The sequence below is a fragment of the Manduca sexta genome, chromosome 10, assembly GCF_014839805.1.
Source record: "Manduca sexta isolate Smith_Timp_Sample1 chromosome 10, JHU_Msex_v1.0, whole genome shotgun sequence".
In the NCBI taxonomy this organism is placed as follows: domain Eukaryota; kingdom Metazoa; phylum Arthropoda; class Insecta; order Lepidoptera; family Sphingidae; genus Manduca; species Manduca sexta.
Window position 1 is genome coordinate 10,827,309 of NC_051124.1, and position 23,085 is coordinate 10,850,393.

General features: G+C 34.3%; 4 protein-coding genes across 11 annotated transcripts; 3 read left to right on the plus strand and 1 right to left on the minus strand.

The window, feature by feature from the left end:
• Positions 1–86: 86 nt before the first annotated feature.
• LOC115441936 lies at positions 87–4,569 on the plus strand. Of its 4 annotated transcripts, XM_030166862.2 has the most exons (7): positions 87–356; positions 1,080–1,118; positions 2,605–2,798; positions 3,343–3,512; positions 3,632–3,722; positions 3,833–4,006; positions 4,359–4,569. In XM_030166862.2, the coding sequence occupies exons 2-7, from the start codon at positions 1,097–1,099 to the stop codon at positions 4,500–4,502; spliced, it is 795 nt and encodes a 264-aa protein (XP_030022722.1). In that variant the 5' UTR covers positions 87–356; positions 1,080–1,096; the 3' UTR covers positions 4,503–4,569. The 4 variants fall into 4 exon arrangements, with proteins under 4 accessions (XP_030022722.1, XP_030022723.1, XP_030022721.1 ...); XM_030166863.2 differs by lacking the exon at positions 1,080–1,118 and having other exon boundaries at positions 89–356; XM_030166861.2 differs by lacking the exons at positions 87–356; positions 1,080–1,118 and adding an exon at positions 2,128–2,360.
• Positions 4,570–4,640: 71 nt separating this feature from the next.
• Positions 4,641–5,358, plus strand: LOC115441937. The gene has a single exon (XM_030166865.2). The coding sequence runs from the start codon at positions 4,749–4,751 to the stop codon at positions 5,247–5,249; it is 501 nt and encodes a 166-aa protein (XP_030022725.1). The 5' UTR covers positions 4,641–4,748; the 3' UTR covers positions 5,250–5,358.
• An 814-nt stretch (positions 5,359–6,172) lies between these two features.
• Positions 6,173–10,047, minus strand: LOC115441935 (X-ray repair cross-complementing protein 5). 3 transcript variants are annotated; one of them, XM_037437295.1, is made up of 4 exons: positions 9,912–10,046; positions 9,213–9,606; positions 8,712–8,861; positions 6,175–8,468 (listed from the first exon to the last, which is right to left on the minus strand). In XM_037437295.1, exons 2-4 carry the CDS (start codon positions 9,507–9,509, stop codon positions 6,801–6,803), a joined length of 2,115 nt encoding a protein of 704 aa, XP_037293192.1. In that variant the 5' UTR covers positions 9,510–9,606; positions 9,912–10,046; the 3' UTR covers positions 6,175–6,800. The 3 variants fall into 3 exon arrangements, with proteins under 3 accessions (XP_037293193.1, XP_037293192.1, XP_037293191.1); XM_037437294.1 differs by having other exon boundaries at positions 9,813–10,046; XM_037437296.1 differs by lacking the exon at positions 9,213–9,606 and having other exon boundaries at positions 6,173–8,468; positions 9,813–10,047.
• Positions 10,048–10,446: 399 nt separating this feature from the next.
• On the plus strand, positions 10,447–20,270 carry LOC115441927 (2-phosphoxylose phosphatase 1). Of its 3 annotated transcripts, none has more exons than XM_037437204.1 (8): positions 10,447–10,688; positions 10,760–10,829; positions 11,398–11,550; positions 12,388–12,526; positions 14,346–14,509; positions 15,559–15,633; positions 16,031–16,205; positions 16,861–20,270. In XM_037437204.1, exons 2-8 carry the CDS (start codon positions 10,799–10,801, stop codon positions 18,032–18,034), a joined length of 1,911 nt encoding a protein of 636 aa, XP_037293101.1. In that variant the 5' UTR covers positions 10,447–10,688; positions 10,760–10,798; the 3' UTR covers positions 18,035–20,270. The 3 variants fall into 3 exon arrangements, with proteins under 3 accessions (XP_037293101.1, XP_037293100.1, XP_037293099.1); XM_037437203.1 differs by having other exon boundaries at positions 10,777–10,829; XM_037437202.1 differs by having other exon boundaries at positions 10,447–10,829.
• Positions 20,271–23,085: the final 2,815 nt, after the last annotated feature.

Sequence of the window (23,085 nt, forward strand, 5' to 3'; positions counted from 1 at the left end):
AGATAGAAAGAGAAAGTTAATGTGACGCTGGAAATATCACTTGACTAGGAACGGAGTAATATAATTTTATTTACTGGTAATGTCGGTTAACTGAGTGGCGCGAATTTTGCATTGGAATTTTAATGATGTTTGCATGCTTTATGCTTAGCTTTACTAAACCCTTTTAGCTCAAATGCGTCTAGCTTATCTTATTTAATTGATTGCAACCTGCATGGCCAATAACTTTGGGTGCACAATTGCGTGTCAGAACTTTGCATCGGGATTTGTTTATTTTGATAAGATATTATTGAGATATTCTTTATAAGTTGACAAGTAACACAATGTATTCTGTGAAAACGGTGAAAACAGTCAACTAGGTAAGTAGGTACCGTTTATAAAAGTCACGCTATATATTTTCCCGGGATAGAAAGTAGCCTATGCCCTTTTCAGAGTCTCAAACTATCTCCATATCAGATTTTGTAGAAATCCGTTGGGTAGTTTTTGAGTTTATCGCGTTCAGTCTGGCAAACTGACGATGCTGGGGTCTTTGTTATAAAATAATATTTTTTTATTTATTAAGAGGAAACAATTCCGTCTTACACAATTGTTGCATAACTTCTAACCATTTACGCAGCGCACGCAACGGAAGCTATCAAAAGTAATAAATATTTCTCGTTTTTACAAAACTTTTCTTTACCGTTCCCCTCCTATTGGTGATAGACATGGAGTGATGATATATAGCCTATAGCCTTCTTAGATAAATGAGCTATCCAACATTAAAAGAATTTTTCAGTTCTAACCGGTAGTTCCTGAAATTAGAGCATTCAAGCAAACAAACTCTTCAGCTTTATATAGTATAGATATATCGATGCTATTATATAAATTATTGTTTTTGAATTTCTGTCATATTGACTAATAAAACACATCAATTGATAAAAAAAACTTTTTTAGGTAATTTTGTAAGCAATTTATGTTTTATATTTACCAAAAACGGTAACGGCTGTTTAGCAATTCTATACCTAAAAACCAGCTCATTTAGCGTTCCCGCGATTAGGAATATTGAGAAGTTGAGAAGGAAATTATCAATTTCAATTTTGCAGCCATTCTCATACTTAAGATGACCTGGGACGTTACTTTAGGTAATGTAACATTCCGTTTATTAAAAGAATAATTTTAAGTACTTGATGTATCGATGTGTTTCCATACTATTACGGTACGATTTGTCTATTTTTACCGGCAAGCAGTATCAGTAGGTTCTTATAGAACAACATAATGAATTTAAATACTGATCATAGTGTATTATGTTCACAGAACAATATTTTACCTCTCAATATTATAGTTTACAATATTGAAAGCACATTGTCTTTAATTTTTCTTAAGATTTGTGATGCGAAAACTGCTATAAATATTCCTATTAATTTAGGTTTAAAGTCAACGAAAAGTAGACATTGAATGAGGTTTGATGTCCATCCAAAGTAACTTTTTCTTTTAAATTATTAAATTTAAAACCATTATTTGCATAACAAAACAAACAGTTCAACTGTAAAATGATATCGAACGGAATTTCACAATTTTTCGTGTTATTTGGTATCATGCCATAAAGAAATAATTTCATGATCCTATCCTGCGGACAACCGTTTAGCTAGGGTGGCCATTCGATTATTAATTTTAGGTTCTTTCCGGAATAACGTCTTACTGCGATTTTTTACTTTGTGAAAAATAGTGTGTCTTCTAATGTTATCTAAATGTATCCAGCAGTTACTTCGATATTCTCAAACTTCCGCTTTTTTATCTTATTATGAAGTAAAATAAGGCAACGTCACAATGTTTGCTATTCTAACCTGCATTATGAACTTATTTCCTATACATTCCTATTTACATATTATTTATATTCTCGTGGACAATGAAGTTACGCAACGACATAATTTATGATCCCTTGTTGTTTGTAAGGTTTTTATGCTATGTAATAAATATAATGATATATTAATATTGCGATCACTGAAGATAACACAAACCCAGACAATCAAAGCCAGAATTTCGCATGGTAATAACTATTGCAATTATTCTTTATCGGAATTTTTGGGACCATACAGAACTTATGTTGAGTAATGTCAATATATCCTTTAGAGTACATTGTTAGTATGCAGTAAGCTTAAATAAAATGTATACTAAAGGAGAATATCCCAAATACTGCAACGTTTGTGCACACCCGTCGAACCGAGCGTGCGCCAAATAAAGCGTAATAGCCGGATTCTTCATATTTTTTATTGTCTTTGCTGACACGAAACCTCAGTAGGCAGTCGACGAGTCGTACAACATGCAGCGGCCATACGTGCGTCGGTATCTGTCTCCAAATAATATGCACGAGGCATATCATGGCGGTAAAATGTTATGGAAACCTTGTAACGTTTTTATGTTTGGAACTTTGCAGTGATTTTTTGGGAATTTTTTCAAGATTTTTTTGTTGTTTATTTCGATGGATCACATAGCTGAAACTATTAGATTGACTCTTTTGTGTAATTATTAAGTACATTTTATTGTAGGTAGGTACTTAGAAACAAAAAAAAATGTACGATATACCCATTTGAAATAGTCGCTAGTAATCACTGGTTGTTTTTCCTTTAGATTTCGAATACGTCGTAACGAAGAAAGCGCCACCACGCATATGTTTTGGCACCAGCTTAAGCAGGGAAGTACTGCCTACAAAGGGTCCAAATATGAGTCCGTATATGCGTCGAAATGCGTTCGAAGTCAGACCCAACGTCGGACCCGGAACTTATGATCAGAAACGAGATGCATTTTACGATGTGACGAACAGGGTCAGTATTTTTATTATTGTGTGTTTTATCATTGGTATACAAATCTAGAATCTTAGAAAAATATATAAAATCTTAGTAAAATATAAATTACAAAAAAATACTTTTACGAGAGATCTTGTCTCATGCTTATGGTACCACTTTTTCCATAAGCATGAGACAAGATCATAGTTATTAGGTGCGGTGATTTTTAGCACCAAAATCTCTAAAATAAGATACGAGGCCTTATATACTTATTCTCAAAAGGTTGAGGTTTAATAATAATTATTAGACTTGTGGCGATGATAAGGATTACAAACAAAAAGCACCTGAAATTACTTAGAGAAAGTTCGACTTTACTGGAACTAAGTTTACCTTTGTGCAATTCTATTCATTCAGGTTCATCTAATTGTGGTACTTATTACAATTTTCGACTGTAATACTTAGGCTGTAATATTTTAGGCTTTAAAACAAACAAAGCAGGCCGCGTGTTTAGATTATACTGTCGAGAAATTTTAAATTATTAAGTATTTCCCTGAGACCTTTATTTATTATTGCCTGTTTCTAGATTTACAGTAAATTTGGCTTGGGGGCGAAGACGCCACGATGGCTGGCTAAACACGAGTATCAACCTCCGCCGCGGGAGCCACCTATGAAACAAAAGATACCTCAGAATTGCGCACCCTTCAACTCCACATCCAAGAGGAAGGGGATATTCAAACCTTCGGACTGTCCGGCGTATTTAATATTTTCATATTAGTGATAATAATTTATATTTTATTGACAATACCCTTACTATTACCGAGTTTTGATTGAGCCGAAACGGTTCTAACGAATAAATGTTTTTTTTATTCCAGTCCTTGCGATTACTGTCCAGAATATAAAAAAAGGCAAATGAAATTTGCTTACAGCTTTTCCGGTAAGAAAACCTTGAAATGCGCTGTCGAGGTAAATTTTCAAAGCAAGTTTTGTCTATTTTTTCTGTCAATCTATATATTATGTTAATACCATAAGCGCCTACTACTCAATAAAAAATGTGTATCTTATAATTTTTTCAGATAAAATGCGTACCATATAATTTAGACGCGTGTGGAGTTTGCGGATGTTCTTGTTCCGCTCAGGGCGACTATTGGCAATTTGAAAATCGCATATTTTTATGTAGAAAACATTATTCCAGGTTATTTAAACATTGTCTGGCTAAATTCCAAGGTGCAAAACTTGCAGAGTTTAAGGTAATTATTGGAATAATATAATAATTTTAGGACTCTGAGAATACAAAGAACATAGCAATTTTGGTAGTTAGGTATTATGTAAATAATAAATCTGTAAAATAAAACATTAAGTTCTCTTCCTTACTTTGTCCTTCCCTACTAGTCGGGTTAAAAGGCGTGTCTCCATTTTTCTTCTATGACTGGTATAATTTAACATGGAATGATTTAATTTAAGAGCAAACATATTTTTTTTATTAGTTATGTATTCTAAGTAGTGGGAATTTGTCGATCGATGCTATAGAAATATAGCATCGATCGACAAATTCACAGGCAAAGCTATTTAAATAAGTAGTTTTTTGTTTTTTTTTTTCAGTCTGTGAGAGATTGCTTCTTCGCCCATGCGCACAATAGCTGCAAAGCTGCCCTTAAAATAATGAAAATTGAAGAAATTGAAAAAAAACTAAGAAAGGAAGCTTATTTGGACTTATATTTCCCTCAGCGTCGCATCTGCAATTAGAGTATTTTTAATATCGTATTATATTTATTTATCTTTTCCTTGGTGTAGATGTAATATTTTACTAATCATAACTTACATTTTATTTTATATCTTCTTCTGTTTACTCGTTCCTTGTATTTTTTTTGCTGTATTTTTCATATTGGCAACCCAGTCGCTATCAATCATCTGACTCGTCGACAACTTTCCATCTATTATTTATTTTGATAACGAATCGATTACATAGCCGAGAAAAGTGCAAGTGAAAACATGAAGCTTGATTCAAATAATAAAATGATAAATAGTGAGAACGGCGCCGAGACGCCGGAAGACATTATCGACCCGCGCCAGAACGCGGAAGATATCATAGACGAGATACTGGCAGAGTTCACAGAGTCAAGATCGCCCCCGGTGAGGAACGGAAGTGGTATACCAGACAACTTGTTCAACATGATACAGCCCCCTCGCACCAGAACGCCAGCGAATTCATTGTCTGAGAGCGGCACCATCGACGATATTGATCCCGCGTCTGACCTCGGAACTTCCATCAGAAATAAGTGTTTAGAGCTCGAGGAGATATTGCAGAGTCTTAAGTCTCGGTTGAATCACGTCGTACTCGATGAAAATATAGTGCTCAGTCCAGAAGCTAACTCGCTGGAGGCACAACTCGAACACGATTTAGACACAGATTGCCAAGAAGACATCTCCTTACAAGAATTCCTCGAGTTGCTACAATCACAAAACAAAATAAACCCCACCAGCGTACAATGATCGTGCAGAACCATAAAAAATTGAGAATAAGACAAAATCTACATGAATTTATTGTGTGCAAATTTATTATTAGATTTTATTGGATATCCAATTAAAGTTTCAAACAAAGCATCTTGTATTATTTTGGCCAGGGTATTTAAAAAAATGATTTTTTTTCTGACATAAAGAATAATATAACAAAAGGTTTGTTACTTTTTGCTCACATTTCTTGTTTTCATGAAATACATAGGTATCAAGTTTTTTAATCAATAAAAATAATGTGTATTTTTTTAGCAAGCAAACCAAAAGGTAATCAATGCCTAATGTATTTATCAGTTTATTGTACTACATAACTATTTCTGCAATTATGCTTATTACAAGTAATAGTTTAATTTATTGTGTTAAAAATTTTATTTAATTTTAAAAATAAAGTTGACTAATTTGCTAAACTTAATAATTGGACTATCGGACTTCGAGGCCCACTAATCTAATCCTATAGATCTATTCATATCATTCATTTCTTAAATATATCTTGTGTTGATGTCTATATTGTGTTATGGAAGTTAATGATAAATCTGTGACAGGTTCAGTACTAATCTTATCATTTGAAACATAAATATCCTCCGGTACAAATCTCAGATCATAATATTATCAATGTTAAACTTTGCATTGCCAGCATTTGGAAATGAAAATAAGCACACAAAGCATTTAATTTTTCGTCTACCATTTCAATCAATCAGCCTATCGCCATCCATTGCTGAATGTAGGCCTATCCAAGTGAGCCTGCATCAATTTGCCACTCGCTGCTTTTTCCTCATTTTACATAAATACAATCTACCTTATGCAGTAAGAATATTTTACTGTGGTTTTCCTGATATTTGGTAAAGAGATTATCAGCTTTTGGTAATGCATTTTATTCAGGGTATGACAATAAAATACCAATGTTAAAAAATAAATGTTTATTTAAAGTACCAACTTATGTAACATGTAAGTGATTTACATACTTTGTGAATATTTAACTTAATTTAATAAAGCCTGCTTTGTTGTTTTTCTAAGAATTTTCATTTTTATATTCAAATTTTTGTAGATTATATTTATCTTATAACAATACAAAGGGCTAAGAGTTATCTAACACAAGAATCACAGATAAATATAAACAATTCTTACAAAACTTATAGTCATAATTGGTTAGTCAAACAAACCTTGTGATAAGCCTTATTATATCTATTTTGTTTTGAGTTATAGACAAAAATATATTATATATAAAACCATGACATTTCTCAGACCCTGGGCCCTCTCCCAGTAGACATACACCAATAATTATATAATATAATAATAATAATTATTATAGGCCATGGTTCAAAATATTTGCGTTGTTCTCTCTCACTCTTCACACAACACAGGGAATGAATTGCAGGATTCGCAATATAGTCCCGTTTATAGGCTTTTGTTTAGCAATGAATGAAAAGAGACACAATACCTTAAGATTGGAAGAATGGCTTTTTGCCCCCAAACAAAATATACAGCCATGTTCTGCTATGTTTTTATTTTAAATAAGCATTTTCACTACAATTAGATATCATCAAACATATCATAAACTTCTGGTTTGATAGCTACTTCAGTTGACTCTGGAACAGTATCCATTTCATATAATTGACTTTCCTCATGACTATCTGTTTTTTCAAAAGTGCTTAAATTGTTCTCTGATTTCAAAATAAAATCAACACCTTTTTCCTTTATCAATGTGAGCAGATCACCTCTATTACGATTGGATAAATCAACTTTAAACTTCAGAAGCCAATTGTTGTAAATAGATGGATCTGTCTTAACACATTCTCCTCTGAAATGTGTCATGGTAGTTATAGCTTTTGTGTATACCCCATCTAAATTATAGTACAGAAGACTTTCAATTACTTCAGTCATATCTGGAGCGAGATCAACTAAAGATTTCCCTTTCCCCAGTAAAGCTGAGAAATCCCTCACAGGGTTAATGGTGCCGATGGTGTAATCTGAATCATCTGCTTTTGGAAGTGCAATTTTAGGTCCAGAATTATTTGTATTATCATGCGGCTTCCCAATAGTGGAAGGGTCATTTGAAGTATTCAGATATAAAAGTCGTTTCGTCCTCCTTTTGGGTTTTTCTTCCACTTTTTTCAAAGGAAATAGTTTCTTTATCTTTTCCTGTGCATCTTGACATCTCTTTTCAACCATTGGTGGTATTTTAAATAAATCCATAATCTCATCTCTTGGCTGTGGCAGGGGTTTCTCTGGATTAAGTGCACGATAAGCAATACAATCCAAAAGATATTGAGCACTTGGGCTTACAGTTTCACCAGCAGGGAATGCTTCAGCATCATCAAAAGTATCATCATATGAGTTAGTCAAGTCCATTGTTCTGATAAGATATTTGAAAGCATCTACTTGGTCCTTCGTACAAGAGTATTTCCTGATATTTGTTGGAGGAAATGGCATGTACTTTATGGCCTCTTTATAACATAGAGAAACCATTGATAAACACATGTAATTATTTGTATCAATGACAGGCATGAGAGCAAACATTTTTGGTGCATTGTTATTGTTATGAACTTTTCTGACAACACCCACCAATTTATTTTCATGAAGAATCTCAATTAAGCATTTAATTGCTAGTTGGGCTTTTTTATCCCCTTTTCTTTCAAACACATAATGCAAACCCTTCCCATCAAAGTGTTGCCAATGTATATTATTTGCATTCGTAAATCCATACAGTGACAATGATTTATCTCCTGGTTGGTATTGCAGGAATTTATCAGATTCTGATGATGGAACTGTTTGGCCTCCAAATTCATGAGCTTTAGTTACTTCAGACTCATCAACTTTAGCTTGTTTTTCAGCATCATAATAACCCTTGTCCCGAACTACAGCTGTTGTGCTGCTTGACTTTGATGTAACAGGATCTTTGATAGTTTTGGTCCATTTTTCAACAATTTTGTCATCATTCAGTCTGATGTATGCTGTGACTGGTATCTTGATGTATGGACCTATGGTTAGGTCTACATTCCAAGGTTGTGGTTTGGTGGTTTTCTTTTTGTGAAATAAAAGGAAATTCATGGTGCTTTCAATAGTTTCTGCTACACCATTAGTTTCTTTAACAAATTCTCTAGCCCATTCTAGGTCTGGGCTATTATTAGTTGTGTCATAAAGATCTGGACCAATTACATCAACTTCAATCTTCTTTTCATCTTTGATACCATCTAGAATCTGTAAATAATTAATTAAATGATTTACTCAAGTAATATAAAAATTAGAACTACCCTATTTTATAACATTTTTGACATAATACTACCGATAAACATGAGCATTTAAAAAAAAATATTCCAATATAATGCTGGTTTAGAATCTAACAAGACATAAAGGTTAGTCAAGGCCTTATCAGGGCATAATTTTTTGGTCTGTGGGTATAATTAAAATATTTAACCATTAAACCATTTTAAAGGTAAGTACCATTTGAATATTTTTTTTGCTGCGAGTAGGTTTCATAAAGTTTGTTAACAGTATTATTTTTATATTGGTGAAGTTGAAATCTTTGACTTCAACGACATGGTCCACTGCTACTGCAAGAGCCTCCACCCAGTCACCACTTTTATTGCTTGCCTGAAAGTTAAAGAAAACAAATGACATCAATTGTTTCATATTTAGTAATTGTGGGGGTTGTTTCAGACAATTTAAGATGTCCAATTTTCTGGTGTTATGAGAGATGCTATATATTAAGATGTATAACAAATACTAATAGTAACGCAGGATTGAGAGCGTAAAGGAATACCGAATAACACTTTGTAATTCAAGGCGTTGGATGGTGTTTCAATTGTTTCTGGGTGTTCGTATTGCTTAGCATCAGGCAACCGGCATGCTTGTCTTGTCATTCATAGCAATAAAAAAATATACTTTGCTATTTTATCATTAACTCCCATAAAAAGTGTAAAGGGTAATAAAACAAATACTAACAGACTTCGGCAAATTCCTTATCATTTGCCACATTGGTGGCTGGAGTGGGAAAAATGTATGAATGTTCCGGAAAACACCCTCACATTGGTTTGCCATATTGTTATTAGTTTCCTTTGCACCCAGCAATATGATACCAAGGTGGTCTTTCCCTTGGGTCAATATTTTGCGTTCGATAATTCTTGCAACACACTCTCGTGATTGCTCAAAAAATGATTTCTTATTTTTTTCATCTTCTTCCGCCACATTCTTTCCCACATCCCAAATGATAATAAGACCCGTATCAATTTTTTTCACCATTTTTATGGGTTGTGTAACACATTCATTAACCAAAGTATCTAATAAAACCAAATATAAGAAAAATAGTTGTGGTTTTTTATTCACACGATATAGGTACCTAAAAAAAAAAGAATTGGATTATAAATTAAACGGATTAAATTTTAGTGTTATTGTTGCCATTAGTACTGTGATTTAGAGATAGTTTATACAATAAGGTGTGAGCTGTAAACTTTCATAAAATTTAAAAATAAATATAAAGTAGTGACTTTATCAGATGTTCGTTAAAGTGAAACAAGTCGCCACTTGTTTTGTGTTGATACTCACTGATGACTCACTATTCAGACGTCCGACACTGTATTCAATTTCTGTAACTATATGGAACCAGCGAGAATATTAAAAAAACGATTAAACTAATTACAATACCTCAAAATATAAGCCACAAAATAAACTTGCAAAAAAAATAATTTAATGCTTTTGCCGAATGTGCGATACCGGCGAGACCAATCGGAGACCAATAAACTAGAATACCGGCCCGCCAATTCAACAGATAAAATAATATCAACATGAAAATTGACAGCAAATCAGTGTTTCCACTTACGAGTTTCATTTAGATGATTTTATAAGAAAAGTCCCTAAAATTACATCATAGATTTTTAAAAAATCCTATTTAGGAAGCATCATTATAAAATTGCATTTCATATGTTTAGTAAAGTAAAATAGGCATATAGGTACGTTCAACTAGAACATTGTAATTTTTTGTTCTAGTAATATTGTAAAACAATGGTATTTTGTGGGATACGGAGTTAAAAGGGCAGTCACCAGAGCCATTTTTTTTTTGGTTTGATTTACTCCTTAAGGAGAAGGCAAAGGCTCTTAGCCATACAGCCTAGAATCACCAGAGCCATAAGGAAATTCTGTTGACATTTGACGTTTGAGTTTTGACAACTGACAATTGACAGGGATTACCAAGACCGGAGCGGATTTGGCTTTGGAATAGTTTATTTCAGGTTAATTTGTCTCTGATTTGGAATTTGCTGTTTTACGGAATGCTTGATCGATCGTTTGTTTGTACTTAATGTATTTATTTTTAATTTTGTGCTAGTTATAACTTCATTAAACGCAGTTTAAACAATGGTGATTTAAGTGTGCAATCTTATGATTTCAAGTAACTGCCACATATTTTTATTTTCTGTGTAAAATGTGAGTCAAAAATATTAAAAATGACCATAACATTTGCGAATAAGAGCAAAATAATGACTGAAATGATGAAGTTTTCGTTTCATCACAGGGCTTTTTACTGCTACCTTGGCATGAGCATTTGGATATTCTTCCTGATAACAGGTAAGAGTAGAATATGTTTATTTTATTTCAATAAATAAGCTATTATACTATAAATAAGCTGTGTGCGTAGGAAGTTAAAGCAATGAGAATGCATAATTGGATAATGATGTTGATAAATTTAAATAAAAAGGTAAATAATTAACTTATTTTATTTATGTATGTAACTCCAAGTTATATAGTTCAGTTTTACTTGTATGTTACTAAATGTTAACTAGTTACATAAATGACTAATAGCCAAATTAATGAATATTACTAACACTTATGCAGGCCACTATTTCTTTTTATCAGCATTGTCTATCGGTTGTATATTGTGTTTAAGTGCATAGCCAGGGGGAAAGATGGAGGGGGGAGGGGGCTAGGGATTCAAACCTCTTGAAATAAATTTTGTATAATTAACAATTCATTGGTTTTAAGATTTTGTAATACTGACAATATTGTGTTTTTTTTTAATTAAAATGAATGTTTTTAAACTTAATTTTTTTTTTCAGTTTTTCTGATATTAAATCTTAGCTATGCTCGTGGTAGTGTTATATTACTATTTGTAGTATTGAAAAGTTTTTTTTTACAGTTATGTATAAATATATGTCAGTGAGCGAGGATGCCACTCTACCAAAGAAAATAATTCGTAATGAATACACATTATCAAAGGCTGATTTAAAATTTAGAAAAATCTATCTACGAGCTTGTCATCCACCTGATAGTATTGTAAGAGGAGCCGAAGGTAAGTGCAATGAATCTAAACTAACAATTAATTGAGTAAGGGTATTGTGAAAAAAAAAATATTAGTTTTAATTTCAATATTGAGCATTAAAATAAATTATTAGCAATGTTTATTTTTCAAATTGGTTATTAACGCAATTAAAAAAAAAACCTTAGTTGGAATTTCAAAAAGAGTTTCCTTAGGGGCGGTTCAAGTATTACGTAACGCAATTTGGAGAGGAGGGGGGTGTTGTAAAACGTTACAATGTGTTATGTTTAATATGTTATTGTTTCATAAATAGCTGTTTCCAATAAGGATAAAACTATTTATAATGTATGTGTCATAGTCTATAGATGTGTTTTTATTTATTGTCAATTGTTATACAATGGATATAGAAATTTAGATAATCAGGGATATGTACCAAATGAACCTATATAACTAGAGGGAACTTTAATCTCAGGGAAAAATCAACAATATTAGCACATGTTGATTAATTCTATTTTTTAAAACAACTTATAGTAATAGAGGCATAATCATTATTAGTATGGTAACTGTTGAAAGCATTGATTGCCTTTATTAATATGTGGTTGTATGCTGCTGATTTTTTCAAAGTCCGTTTTAATGATTTACAGAACAAGAATAATGTTTCATTCCTTCTGTCCATTCCAAATATGACACCTTGGGCGGTTGTCCCTTGCAACATTACTTAAGGCTGGCACTGGTTGAAAGACTACTTCTTTATTGCATGTACCTACTGTCAAGTATTTAAACCATTTGAACTAATAACATCAATACCCAGTCTACAGCAATGATTTAATCGGCTGTATTTTATTCATATAATTATATATCTTTTTTCAGGTGCAGTAGACAATGATGCTTGGTTACTTCAAGGAGTGCTCGTTATAACCAGGCATGGGGACAGGGGGCCCCTAACGCATCTCAAGGGAGGAGATAAGCTGCCCTGTGATTCGGTCCCTGTTTCACCTCTGTTGAAGAGGTATTTATGTTATTTTAACTGTTTTATAACCTTATTAATTACATTGTAGAGAACATAATATTTGTTTCTTGAGGTTTACGAAGCTTCAGTAAAGATCCTGCTATTATTTTTATTTGGAAGCTTCCAATGTTGTATAATGCGTGCGTGCGTAATATATGTGCCATGATTATACAAACTTTGAGTAATTATTATCAAATAATTCAAGTTATTGGACTTTTCATATTTTGGTGCAACCATGCCTTAAATAATTTGCAAATAAAAATACATTATATTGATACATTCTTTTGATTAGATTGTAACTTTGTACATGGAAATTCAATTTATGGAATTAGGAAAATAAAAACAATTGTTGTTTTTATCATTTAACAATATCTGTTATGCTTGATTTATACAAGAATAGTGTCTTCATTTACAAGGTCATTTTGACATTGTTTTAAATGAAACCACATACTTATTTTCCTAATATAGTAAGTAATTTGTATTTTACACGCCCTAATGCTACCACCACTACTACTCTAAGAGAATTCGTTGCAGTGGCATCACTATATTTTCCTTCAAAAACACACTCGCGCACACGCCATATTCGTATGAAATTATAAAATAATGAAAAAATCAGAAAGTAATACTGGTATTTAAGGTGAAAATAGTTGTTGTTCATTAATAAATTTTGGCACAATGTTAGCAGAAGTCAAGTATGGGGTTTCATTTATTAATGTGATGTCATAATTACAATATATTTATTATATCTTTGGTTTATAAGTATTGGGAATATAAAGGTCAGCTTTAGTCCAAAACTTATGGTTAAAAACATAGTGCTCCAAAATTGTCAGGCACTCCGAGAACCTTGGCTTTAAAACAAGTTTCCATTAGAACCGTTTGATTTCGAAACCAGGATATTTTCTGTTATAAATTTTAATAACGTTACGTGTTAATGAAGGTACTCTTATTACAATATTCCTTGAACAATGACGGCCTTATTTGTCCGCGCCTATGGGCGGCAGATTTTTGGTAGGCTGTTTTACCCGATTGCCGAGGGAGGGTAATGACCTTTTTGTTTATTTCATTTACAAGCGCGAGGCCTCGGGCGCTTACCCCGTTTGGACTCTCCCTCTAAGACCCGCGTCACATCCCTTTAACGATAGTCTTGGAACCATAAAAAGATGTTTCTCGAGTAACAGCCAGCTCTGGGTGTAGTTCGGGGCTCACTCGATTTAATTAATCATTTGTTTATTTAACTTTAGTGCCTTCCATAATAGAAACAAATGAAAAACTATTAAGTGTTTTAGAAACTTACATACAAGCATTGATAAACCTGCCTACAGGGGACGGCGGAAATAAAATGACCTACACAATGACTTTTTACAAATAGACGCGTCATAGACTAACAAAATTGCACATATAAACAGCGCAGTATTTACTATAGTCACAGCCCTAGCGGCTCGCATTGATACGACCCGAGTGGGCCCGAGCGTTGAGCGCTCCGTCGCCATGACAGTCGAATAAAATGCATTTATTAGTTAAAAAATAAGTTAAATTGTGTATACTTATTACTAACGTGTGAAATTAAACGTTTTTTTCCATCGACAGTTGGAGTATAATTTGTACATCGTCTAAAAACACAGAAAGGCATTTTATTTATAAAAATACAAAATTTAGTAAGCCGACTAGCCGCGACAGTTGTTGGAGTTTGACTAAGTGAATGTCGGGCAATTACCTTGCTCTCGTCTTGCCAGTATTGAGCTCGGACAACGTATCTATGTAAAAAAAACATCTTAGTGCGTACACTCATAAAAAATATAAATCCGGCACTGGTCGCCAGTTACATGGAGTACGTGACGAACGGCAGCGCGTCGGGGCGCGCGTGGTGGGTGTCGGCGCCGGGCCCGTTCCACAACTTCCCGCCGCTGCCGCCGCGCGCCGCCGGCACGTCGTGCGCGCTCGGGCAGCTCACGCCGCGCGGCCTGCTGCAGATGCTCACCGTCGGTACGACTGTTTTAGGCTAGAAGGCCTAACCCCTCTCAGTAGCAGGTCCATGGTCGACAATGGGACAGTATATAAAACAAGCCTGGTATTATTAATTATACAGCGACCACATTACCAATCCCCTTAATCCTAGCCTCTTTTTCTTCTTCCCCCCACAATATCTTTATATCAGCCCTGTATTATATACTTGCCCACTGCTGAGCACGGGCCTCCTCTACTACTGAGAGGGATTAGGCCTTAGTCCACCACGCTGGCCTAGTGCGGATTGGTAGACTTCACACAGCCTCGAAATTCCTATAGAGAACTTCTCAGGTATGCAGGTTTCCTCACGATGTTTTCCTTCACCGTTAAAGCAAGCGATAATTCTCAAAAAATACACATATTTTTTTTGAAAAATCAGAGGTGTGTGCCCTTGGGATTTGAACCTGCGGACATTCGTCTCGACAGACCGTTCCACAACCAAATAGGCTATCGCCGCTTGTTTCAACAATATCTTTAATAAGGTTGTATTTTTTTTTATACGTGCTCGCTTGTTACTGCACCTGATGGTGAGTTGAGTAGGGTCCTATAGAATGTCGACTGATGGGAGATGATTACTCCTCGGCGGTCGACATAATTATGCCGGCCTGTTGGAACCGGATGTATACAGGCTGATTCCGGAATGTGACACACTTACGTGAGCCACTATGGCAGGTTTTAATACCGGGTGTACGGTGGTCGCTATCCGGACGGATATAAAATATATCCTACTACCAGCAAATACGCAGTATCACTCGAATTACATGGATCATATCAATAATACTCCATTTTGCAATTGATACGTTTATCATTGTCTAAAAAATGGCAGTTTTGCTGTTGCATGTAACAGAGATTCAAAATACCCCGTGTTTATAATATTGATTCCTTTCGTAAAATATTAGAAACGCATCAATTTTATGGGGGATAAAATAAAAGGTTTTCATTGCATATCATATACCTTAATCATCGAACTGCAGTAACATATTTTGGAGAATACTGTGTTAACTTAATTTTTCTTATACTCTTTTCAGGTAATATATTAAGGGAGGCTTATGGAGAGAGACTTGGGCTCGATCACTTAGACACACAGGGGAAACATGATACAGGTTTGTTTCTTTATTTATTAAAATAATGTAATTCTATCTGAATTATTTTAGTATATGTATTATGAACCACTGATTGAAAGCAAGCAAAATAAGTAGTAGGGAAATACCTATTTCTCCCATTAACTGTGGAAACTCATACACAAACAAAAATCACTAGCCTCTCTCTACAATAGACTTTTATTTGCAGGTTCTGTCTTGGCTATATTTCCCCTATAACTGCAGAATGAGTACTACCATAGTGAATATATGCAAAATATATCAAAGGATCTGAAAGGGGCATCTATTTGTTGATCTGTATCTCCACGCAAGCCGTCCAAAAAGAACAGCCATCGCGCCGTGATTTTCAAAATGAAAGCTACAATAACAACAATAATGATCGAGTATATGTTTGCGGCAGGCGGCGTGGTGTCGTACAGCACGCGGTACCGGCGCACGTTCCAGTCGCTGTCGGCGCTGTGGTGGGGCGCGGCGCGCGCGGGCGCGGGCGCGCGGCTGGCGGCGGCGCGCGAGGCGCACAGCGTGGCCTTCTGCTTCCGCGACTGCGCCTGCGCCGCGCACCACGCGCTCAACAAGTACGCACACTGCTATACTACTCACTGCTATACCACTTGGCGTATTTGAGCGAATATTTGCGGCATTTGGCCAATATAATAGTAAGTAAGTACGTAAAGAACATAAATTCGATATTGCTTTTCTCTATGCCAATGTTTTTACAAATACGCTAAGTGTAGGGCCGCTTTATATGTGTAATAGGTGTATCCCTCCTAAAATGAAAACAGATGTTAGATTTACCTGACATCATGAGAGAAAAAAATAAAATGATCATTTAAATAATAAAAAAATAAACCATATATAAAACGAAATGTAACACAAATAATACAACCAGCTGATGCGAGGGTCGACGACCTCACACGAGCAAACACGTCACGCATCAACTCGTTCGTAAAATTAATATGAATCGATCGTCATTTGTACAGTTTCGTCGTGTTGGATATTATCAGCATTATCACCTGTCATTGTTTTCCAAAACTTCATTTACACTCAATATACACACATACAAAATAAAAAATAAATCGACGTGGTTTATGCAATAATAAATTCTGAACCTTAATCACTTCTACATATTTAATTTAATTGAAACATTTTTTTACATCATCAATAACCTTATAGAACCACTTAAATTTATAACGAATTGATTGATTAATATTTTAAATACATTATTTTCAGGAAAATAAACATACAAGCAAGAAACCGTCTAGACTCCCATCCAGCGATAAAAGACTTAGTCGATAAACTATCGAAAGTTCTATTCGAGACGCAAGAACGAACCGACGCGGACGTCGTAAGAGATGCCCTGTTAGCCTACATGTGTCACGACGCCTCCCTGCCATGTACGGAAAAGCCAAAACACACCAAAACGAAACTATCTATCGACAAACGATATAAAATTCGCGGTGAGAGGGTCAGCTCTAGAAACCTACTCGATATCGATATCGATACTTTAAACATGGAACTCGATTATATAAACAATCAGGTCGATTTCAATAACGATATTGGGAGGAAGGCTAGAGATATTATAGGGAAATACTATGATAGTAAAGATAAGAAGGCGCCGTTGGATTTTGATGCTCAGATGGAGAGAGAGAAACTTTTGTACTACCAGCAGAGGTATATGGACAACGCTGACTCCTATGACGATGTTGTTATAGTCAAGAAGAATTTAGACGCGGATTTCAACTTCCCCAACGATGCACGGATGGACACCGATTTCGATGAGGATTACAAAGAGCCTACACCCGAAACCGAAGACTTTTGCATCAAAAAGGAACACGTTATGTCCCTATTCGCATATTTAGAATGGAGTTATAGGCAGGAAATTAAAAATATACACAACAGACGGCGCGGTTTGCTAGTCGCGTACGGGTTAATGCACAATATAGTGCAGAATATGATCCGTATGATATCGGAGAACAAGCCGAAATTTGTCGTATACTCGGGACATGATAAGACCCTACAAGCACTGATATTGGCTTTGGGGTTGAACAACTACCAACATTATAATATACAATACGCTTCCAGAATGATCTTTGAGGTGTACAGAAAGGAGGATTTGCGAGACGAGTTCAAATTTACGAAGAGGAAAGCGATCGCGCAAGACTTTTATTTCCGTGTCGTTTACAACGGTGAAGATGTGACGAATAAATTGAGTTTTTGTAAGTCAAGGCAGAATGTTGTTATGAAAGTCGTAGACCCCATAGACGATATGAAAATCTACAATACATATCTATGTTCTATTGAAAATATAGTTAGGTTTATACACGACGATTATTTCGCTCCGTTTAATGTGAGTAATTATAAGGATGCGTGTGCGACGTACGGCAGTGGTAAGCACACGTACTGACTCAATAATGTGTCATTGTCTTACATATCTTATACATCAGAATAGGATTCACCGTTGTTTTAATTTAACTTCAATACCGGTCCTTTATCGTAGCGCCAGTATGTTTTTTTATAAGTGTACGACAAAGTGATGGAAGGTGGAGTGGGGTCCAATGGAATGTCGACTGGCCAATGATTACCCCTCGACAGTCGACACAATTATGCCGGCCTGCTGGAACCGGATATATATAGGCTGATCCCGAAATGGGACACATTTACGTGAGCCAGTATGGCGGGTTTTAACTCTTTGTGTACGGTTGTCTTTCAAAAATATCCTACCCCGTTCCTTATTGTGTCTAGATCATCAATGGGTCCATTGTCCTATTTTATAGAAATTTATTTAAGGTTTTCATTTATTTCAATTAACTTCAGCGAGACTGCTTTAGGTTTAATAAGTTTTAACATTGACTAGCTCAAAAGTATTAACACAGAAATATTTAAAAACATAATATGATATGCTTTAAGTTATTTGTGCAAGCACAAATTCCTTTTGTGATGACAACACAGCCTTTGACATATCAGTGTTGCCAGTATATTGGCCAGTATTATTTACTACCGCTAAATCAAATTCTATGATTTCTGTACTTGTCGGTTACGTATATAATCAATTGATCTCATTTACAGCCGTCATATAAGCCTTACTAATCCAGTGATAATATAACCAAATGAAACAGTTTTTTTTTCATTTCGTATTAGAATTTACTTGGATATCGTTCTGTTAGATCTCATTAACCGCCGTTTTCATTAAACGATCCCGAACGCTTTTTTCGATCTATGTCAAAAATGGACCAATCAGAACAAATTGTTTTGACATGCTTACAAATGAGTCATTTTCATTGGTTCGTTCTCGGAATCGGATTGAAGATTAAGATTGGGATCGTTTATTGAAACCGGTTGTGAAACAATTTGTGATAGCGATCTTTTTGGAATTTATGAAGTTATTCCCAACTGTCTCATAGAAGAAGTATTTTGAATTGTATAAAAAAAGTGGTTTTTGCATGAGTTTTTTTTAAATAATTTTCGTTACTTATATCTTATGACGATTTTGATGATAACTTGTGTTGAATTATAATAGGGTATATGACTTTTTTTATTACTTTTATAAAGTACGTCGTATAAATTCTAAAACAGAAGAAATCATTGAAGTCCCATGAAAAATGTTCACGTTATAAGCCATTAAAATTTGGTAGAAGGAGTGTGTCAAAAAATAGAAGAGACGAAATACCTGCATGTGACGTCAGCGGGCATTACATTGCGTGCGAAAGAAAGAGATGAAGCGATATCCCTACTCCACGCTCACTCCGGTACGCAGCAATATTTGAAATTTCATTTACTGCCTCATTCCTTATCGAATTTTAATGCTGTTGTTACAGAATAATTTCTTTTTTTATACTAATTGCTGTTACATATTAAAAAATACATAAAATCAAACATAGTCAAATACCCTATTGTATTTAATCGGCAAAAAAAAAGAATATTCAATTATAGACAGTATTTAGGAATCGCTTATTTGAAACTTGGAATAATTTTTGATTTAAAATTGTGTTTACGTGAAAAGACTTATAAGACTGCATTGAAATTATTTAACCGTGTATTTATGTAGTTGTAATTTATTATATAAGTTTTTAGTTTTTCGTTTCGTCCATTTATAGAAGCTAAGAAGGCTAACTATTACTGAAATAAGTTAATATTATTTATTTAGGTCTAACAAGTTTGAACGAAAATTTTGTTCTTGTTACTTGTGCCGACCTGGTTTACCTTTATTTTGTATCACTTAATTGAAATGCCTGACCAGGAAAATAAAAAACCTGGTTATGTTGTGGTAAATATAGGAGTAATTTTTTGTACTGTCAACCTTAACTGATAAACGAAAAAGCGAAAGTGACGCCCCCAAAGGCAAGTTTTTATTTTCCTGCTCTGGATATAGTAGCTAGAAATTTAAAAGATAAGGCACCTTTACACGCCACAAATATGGAACTTAACTCAGATTTTTTTAAAGGTATAGTGCGGTCAGGCATAAGTGCGCCAGCTACAGTTCAGCAATGTAGAGTTATTTTTGCTTTGTATTGCAAGTCCCGATAGAGACGCCCATAGAGAACCTTCTGACGGTATTAACTTATCAATATGTAATCAGTGTATACTTTTCAAAACAACATATCAAAAAAGCAATTATCATATTAAATTGGTTTAAAATGTACGTTTCTTTTATTTTCCTATCGTTCTGAGTGGTAAATTTAGGCCTAAAACCTTTCGGTAATGGAAGAGGCCCATGCCCAGTTGGGTGTACAACTCTAATATTGTTATATTATATACTAGCTTCCGCTCGCAGCTTCGCCCGCGTGGATTTCGGACTTCAAAAATGGAGGAGGTGCTCAATTTGTCGGGATGTTTTTTTAATGTATGGTGGTATGCAGGTGGTTCGATTGTCCGGTCAGGGTCTGATGATGAGATCCTGGTGAAATGGAAGGAAGCTTATAGCATGATTCAGTATTCACGCGTGATGGCTTATTATTAGCGTATTTCATGTATAACTTTGGTGTTTCTATACCGATTTCTATGATTCTTTTTTATGGAATATTTAATAATGTTAACTTTTTTTAATTAGGGATGACTGAGAGTGTTATAAACGTAAGAGTAGTCAAATATAATGAGAAAGCTTCGAACTGCTAAGCTATCGGGAGTTACACGTGTTATTGTGAGTCAACCATAAAAGATAGACATATGCTGTCGTGGAATATTTTTTACATAATTTTAAGGAGAACATTTCCGTCATACCTGATTTCTGCGTAGTTTTAACCATTAAGGTTGCACACGCGACGGAAGCTTAAAAAATGGAGTAACTTCTCCCGTTTTCCCAACATTTCCCTTCACTGCTCTGTTCCTATTAATTGTAGCGTGATGAAAAGTATACTATAACCAGCACAGGAGTATGACAAATAATTGTACTAAGTTTCGTTAAAATCCGTCGAGTAGTTTTTGTTTCTATAACGGTTATACAGACAGACAGACAAAAATTTTACTAATTGCATTTTTGGCATCAGTATCGATCCCTAATCACCCCCTGATAGTTATTTTTATTTTGGAAATATATTTCATGTACAGAATTGACCTCTCTACAGATTTATTATAAGTATAGATATACTGATATAAAAAGCTGAAGAGTTTGTTTGAACGCGCTTATCTCAGGAATTACTGGTTCGAACTTAAAAAATATTTGAGTGCTGGATAGCCCACTTATCGAGGAAGGCTATAGGCTATATCATCACGCTATTACCAATAGGAGCGGAGCATTAATGAAAAATGTTGCATCTTTTTGAGAGGTTTCGTTGCGGGTACTGAGTAAACGGTTAAAGTTACGCAACAATCATGTATGACGGAATTGTTCCTCTTAAAAAGCTTTGAAAAACCCGTCGCATCTGACTACCTGTCTGAACGCGATAAACTCTAAAACTATCTTACGTAAACGATTTTAGTTATCTGTAAATTCCAGCATAATAACATAGCGATTTATTTGTAATTGACGGTGACATTTAGATAATGTGCTCGTAATAGATTTTATAGTTGAGGAAAATCGTGCGTTGTAAATGAAATTGAAGAGTTTGTTTTAAGTTGTTCGTACTTATTTTTGGAGCTAGTGTTTGGATTCAGAAAATTCTTTCATTAATACTAAGCTACATTATTGGGACTGGTATAAAATGATTGATAGGGTAATATTTTTTCGGAAACGGAATTATATACGTGTGGAGCGGTGTACAGAATTTATTTATATACAATATTTTACATCCATACTTTGGCTAAAATGATATATTGTGATGTGCTCTTTAGGAATCGATCTAATATCACGGTTTATAACACGAGATTTAGGTATAACTACACACATAAAGCGTGTAATAATTATCTTCCTAATTAAAAGTAAACTATTATTCGGATTTTATTGCGGTTTTAATATTTTAATTTTCTTCGGACGATTGGAAGACTGCAGCCTTCGTGGTCAATAGGGGGACCAGAAATAAAATATTAAAACCGCGATAAAATCCGAATAATAGTTTAATTTTAATGTCCAACATTCGCGTAAACATAAGATAAGTATCATGATCTTCCGAATGTTTTATGTTTTAATTTTTTATATAAGTAAATGAAGAAAAAGATAAATAGATTTGAATTCAATTTTACGTACAGATTAAAGCTATGCCCTGGAATACATGTAGGATTTTATATGGAATGGAATGGAAAAAATTTACATGTCTACAAATTTTTTATTCTGGGAAAGATACGCGTTTAAGGTGATACCTCAAGGTCCATTTTCATACATTTTGTTTCGCCTTTAATCTGGGTAACTAAACAAGTATTGGCAAGTAAAGAATTTAATTTCACGTCTAGTTAGTGATTAGTTCTCGCAGTTGAAAGAAAAATGTAAAAATAATTAATAATCATGGATATTTCTGCCTTTAAAATTTCGTCATATTAAATTTAGAAGGCAGTGAATTAGGCGGTCGTCGAAAGCGAGAATCTCTATTTGAGATCATGCTTTGGAAGGTGGAAGGTCGCTTTTTAACAAAATCAGAAAATATATACTTACATTTTGAGTTAGGTCACTTTAGTTCTTTGGGTGCGAATTATATTATACTTCTTACGGCGTTTTACCTTGTACACCTGGTTTAGATAAGGAACATTTATTAATAAATCGACTTTAAATTTATTATTGATTGGATATCATCTTCATTAACATGATGTAATTTTTTACTGTTATTTCGTAAGATGTTTACGTTTTTAGAATTTATTATTGCGTTTTATTTAAATCGATGGTTATGTGTGATACGAGTCACTTTTTCTTTCCGAAGATAACCGGAGATGGATTATGTGCCAAATGTTTTTGTAGAAGATAGGTACAAAATCTGTTTACTATGCTAATAATTCCATTGGTATAGGGTTGCCACGTGCTAAATGATATAGAAAACACGTGTTTTTGTATTATATATTATGAAGAATAATTGTTACAGAATATTTATAAAT

Coding starts and splice junctions, on each gene's coding strand:
- LOC115441935 (XM_037437295.1), bottom strand. CDS start 9,509: ATGGTGAAAAAAATTGATACGGGTCTTATTATCATTTGGGATGTGGGA. Junction 8,862..9,212: donor TAAGGAATTTGCCGAAGTCT/GTTAGTATTTGT, acceptor TTTAACTTTCAG/GCAAGCAATAAAAGTGGTGA. Junction 8,469..8,711: donor GCAAAAAAAATATTCAAATG/GTACTTACCTTT, acceptor AATTATTTACAG/ATTCTAGATGGTATCAAAGA.
- LOC115441936 (XM_030166861.2), top strand. CDS start 2,297: ATGCAGCGGCCATACGTGCGTCGGTATCTGTCTCCAAATAATATGCAC. Junction 2,799..3,342: donor TTTACGATGTGACGAACAGG/GTCAGTATTTTT, acceptor GCCTGTTTCTAG/ATTTACAGTAAATTTGGCTT. Junction 3,513..3,631: donor AAACCTTCGGACTGTCCGGC/GTATTTAATATT, acceptor TTTTTATTCCAG/TCCTTGCGATTACTGTCCAG.
- LOC115441927 (XM_037437202.1), top strand. CDS start 10,709: ATGACCATAACATTTGCGAATAAGAGCAAAATAATGACTGAAATGATG. Junction 15,634..16,030: donor ACAGGGGAAACATGATACAG/GTTTGTTTCTTT, acceptor TGTTTGCGGCAG/GCGGCGTGGTGTCGTACAGC. Junction 16,206..16,860: donor GCGCACCACGCGCTCAACAA/GTACGCACACTG, acceptor CATTATTTTCAG/GAAAATAAACATACAAGCAA.
- LOC115441937 (XM_030166865.2), top strand. CDS start 4,749: ATGAAGCTTGATTCAAATAATAAAATGATAAATAGTGAGAACGGCGCC.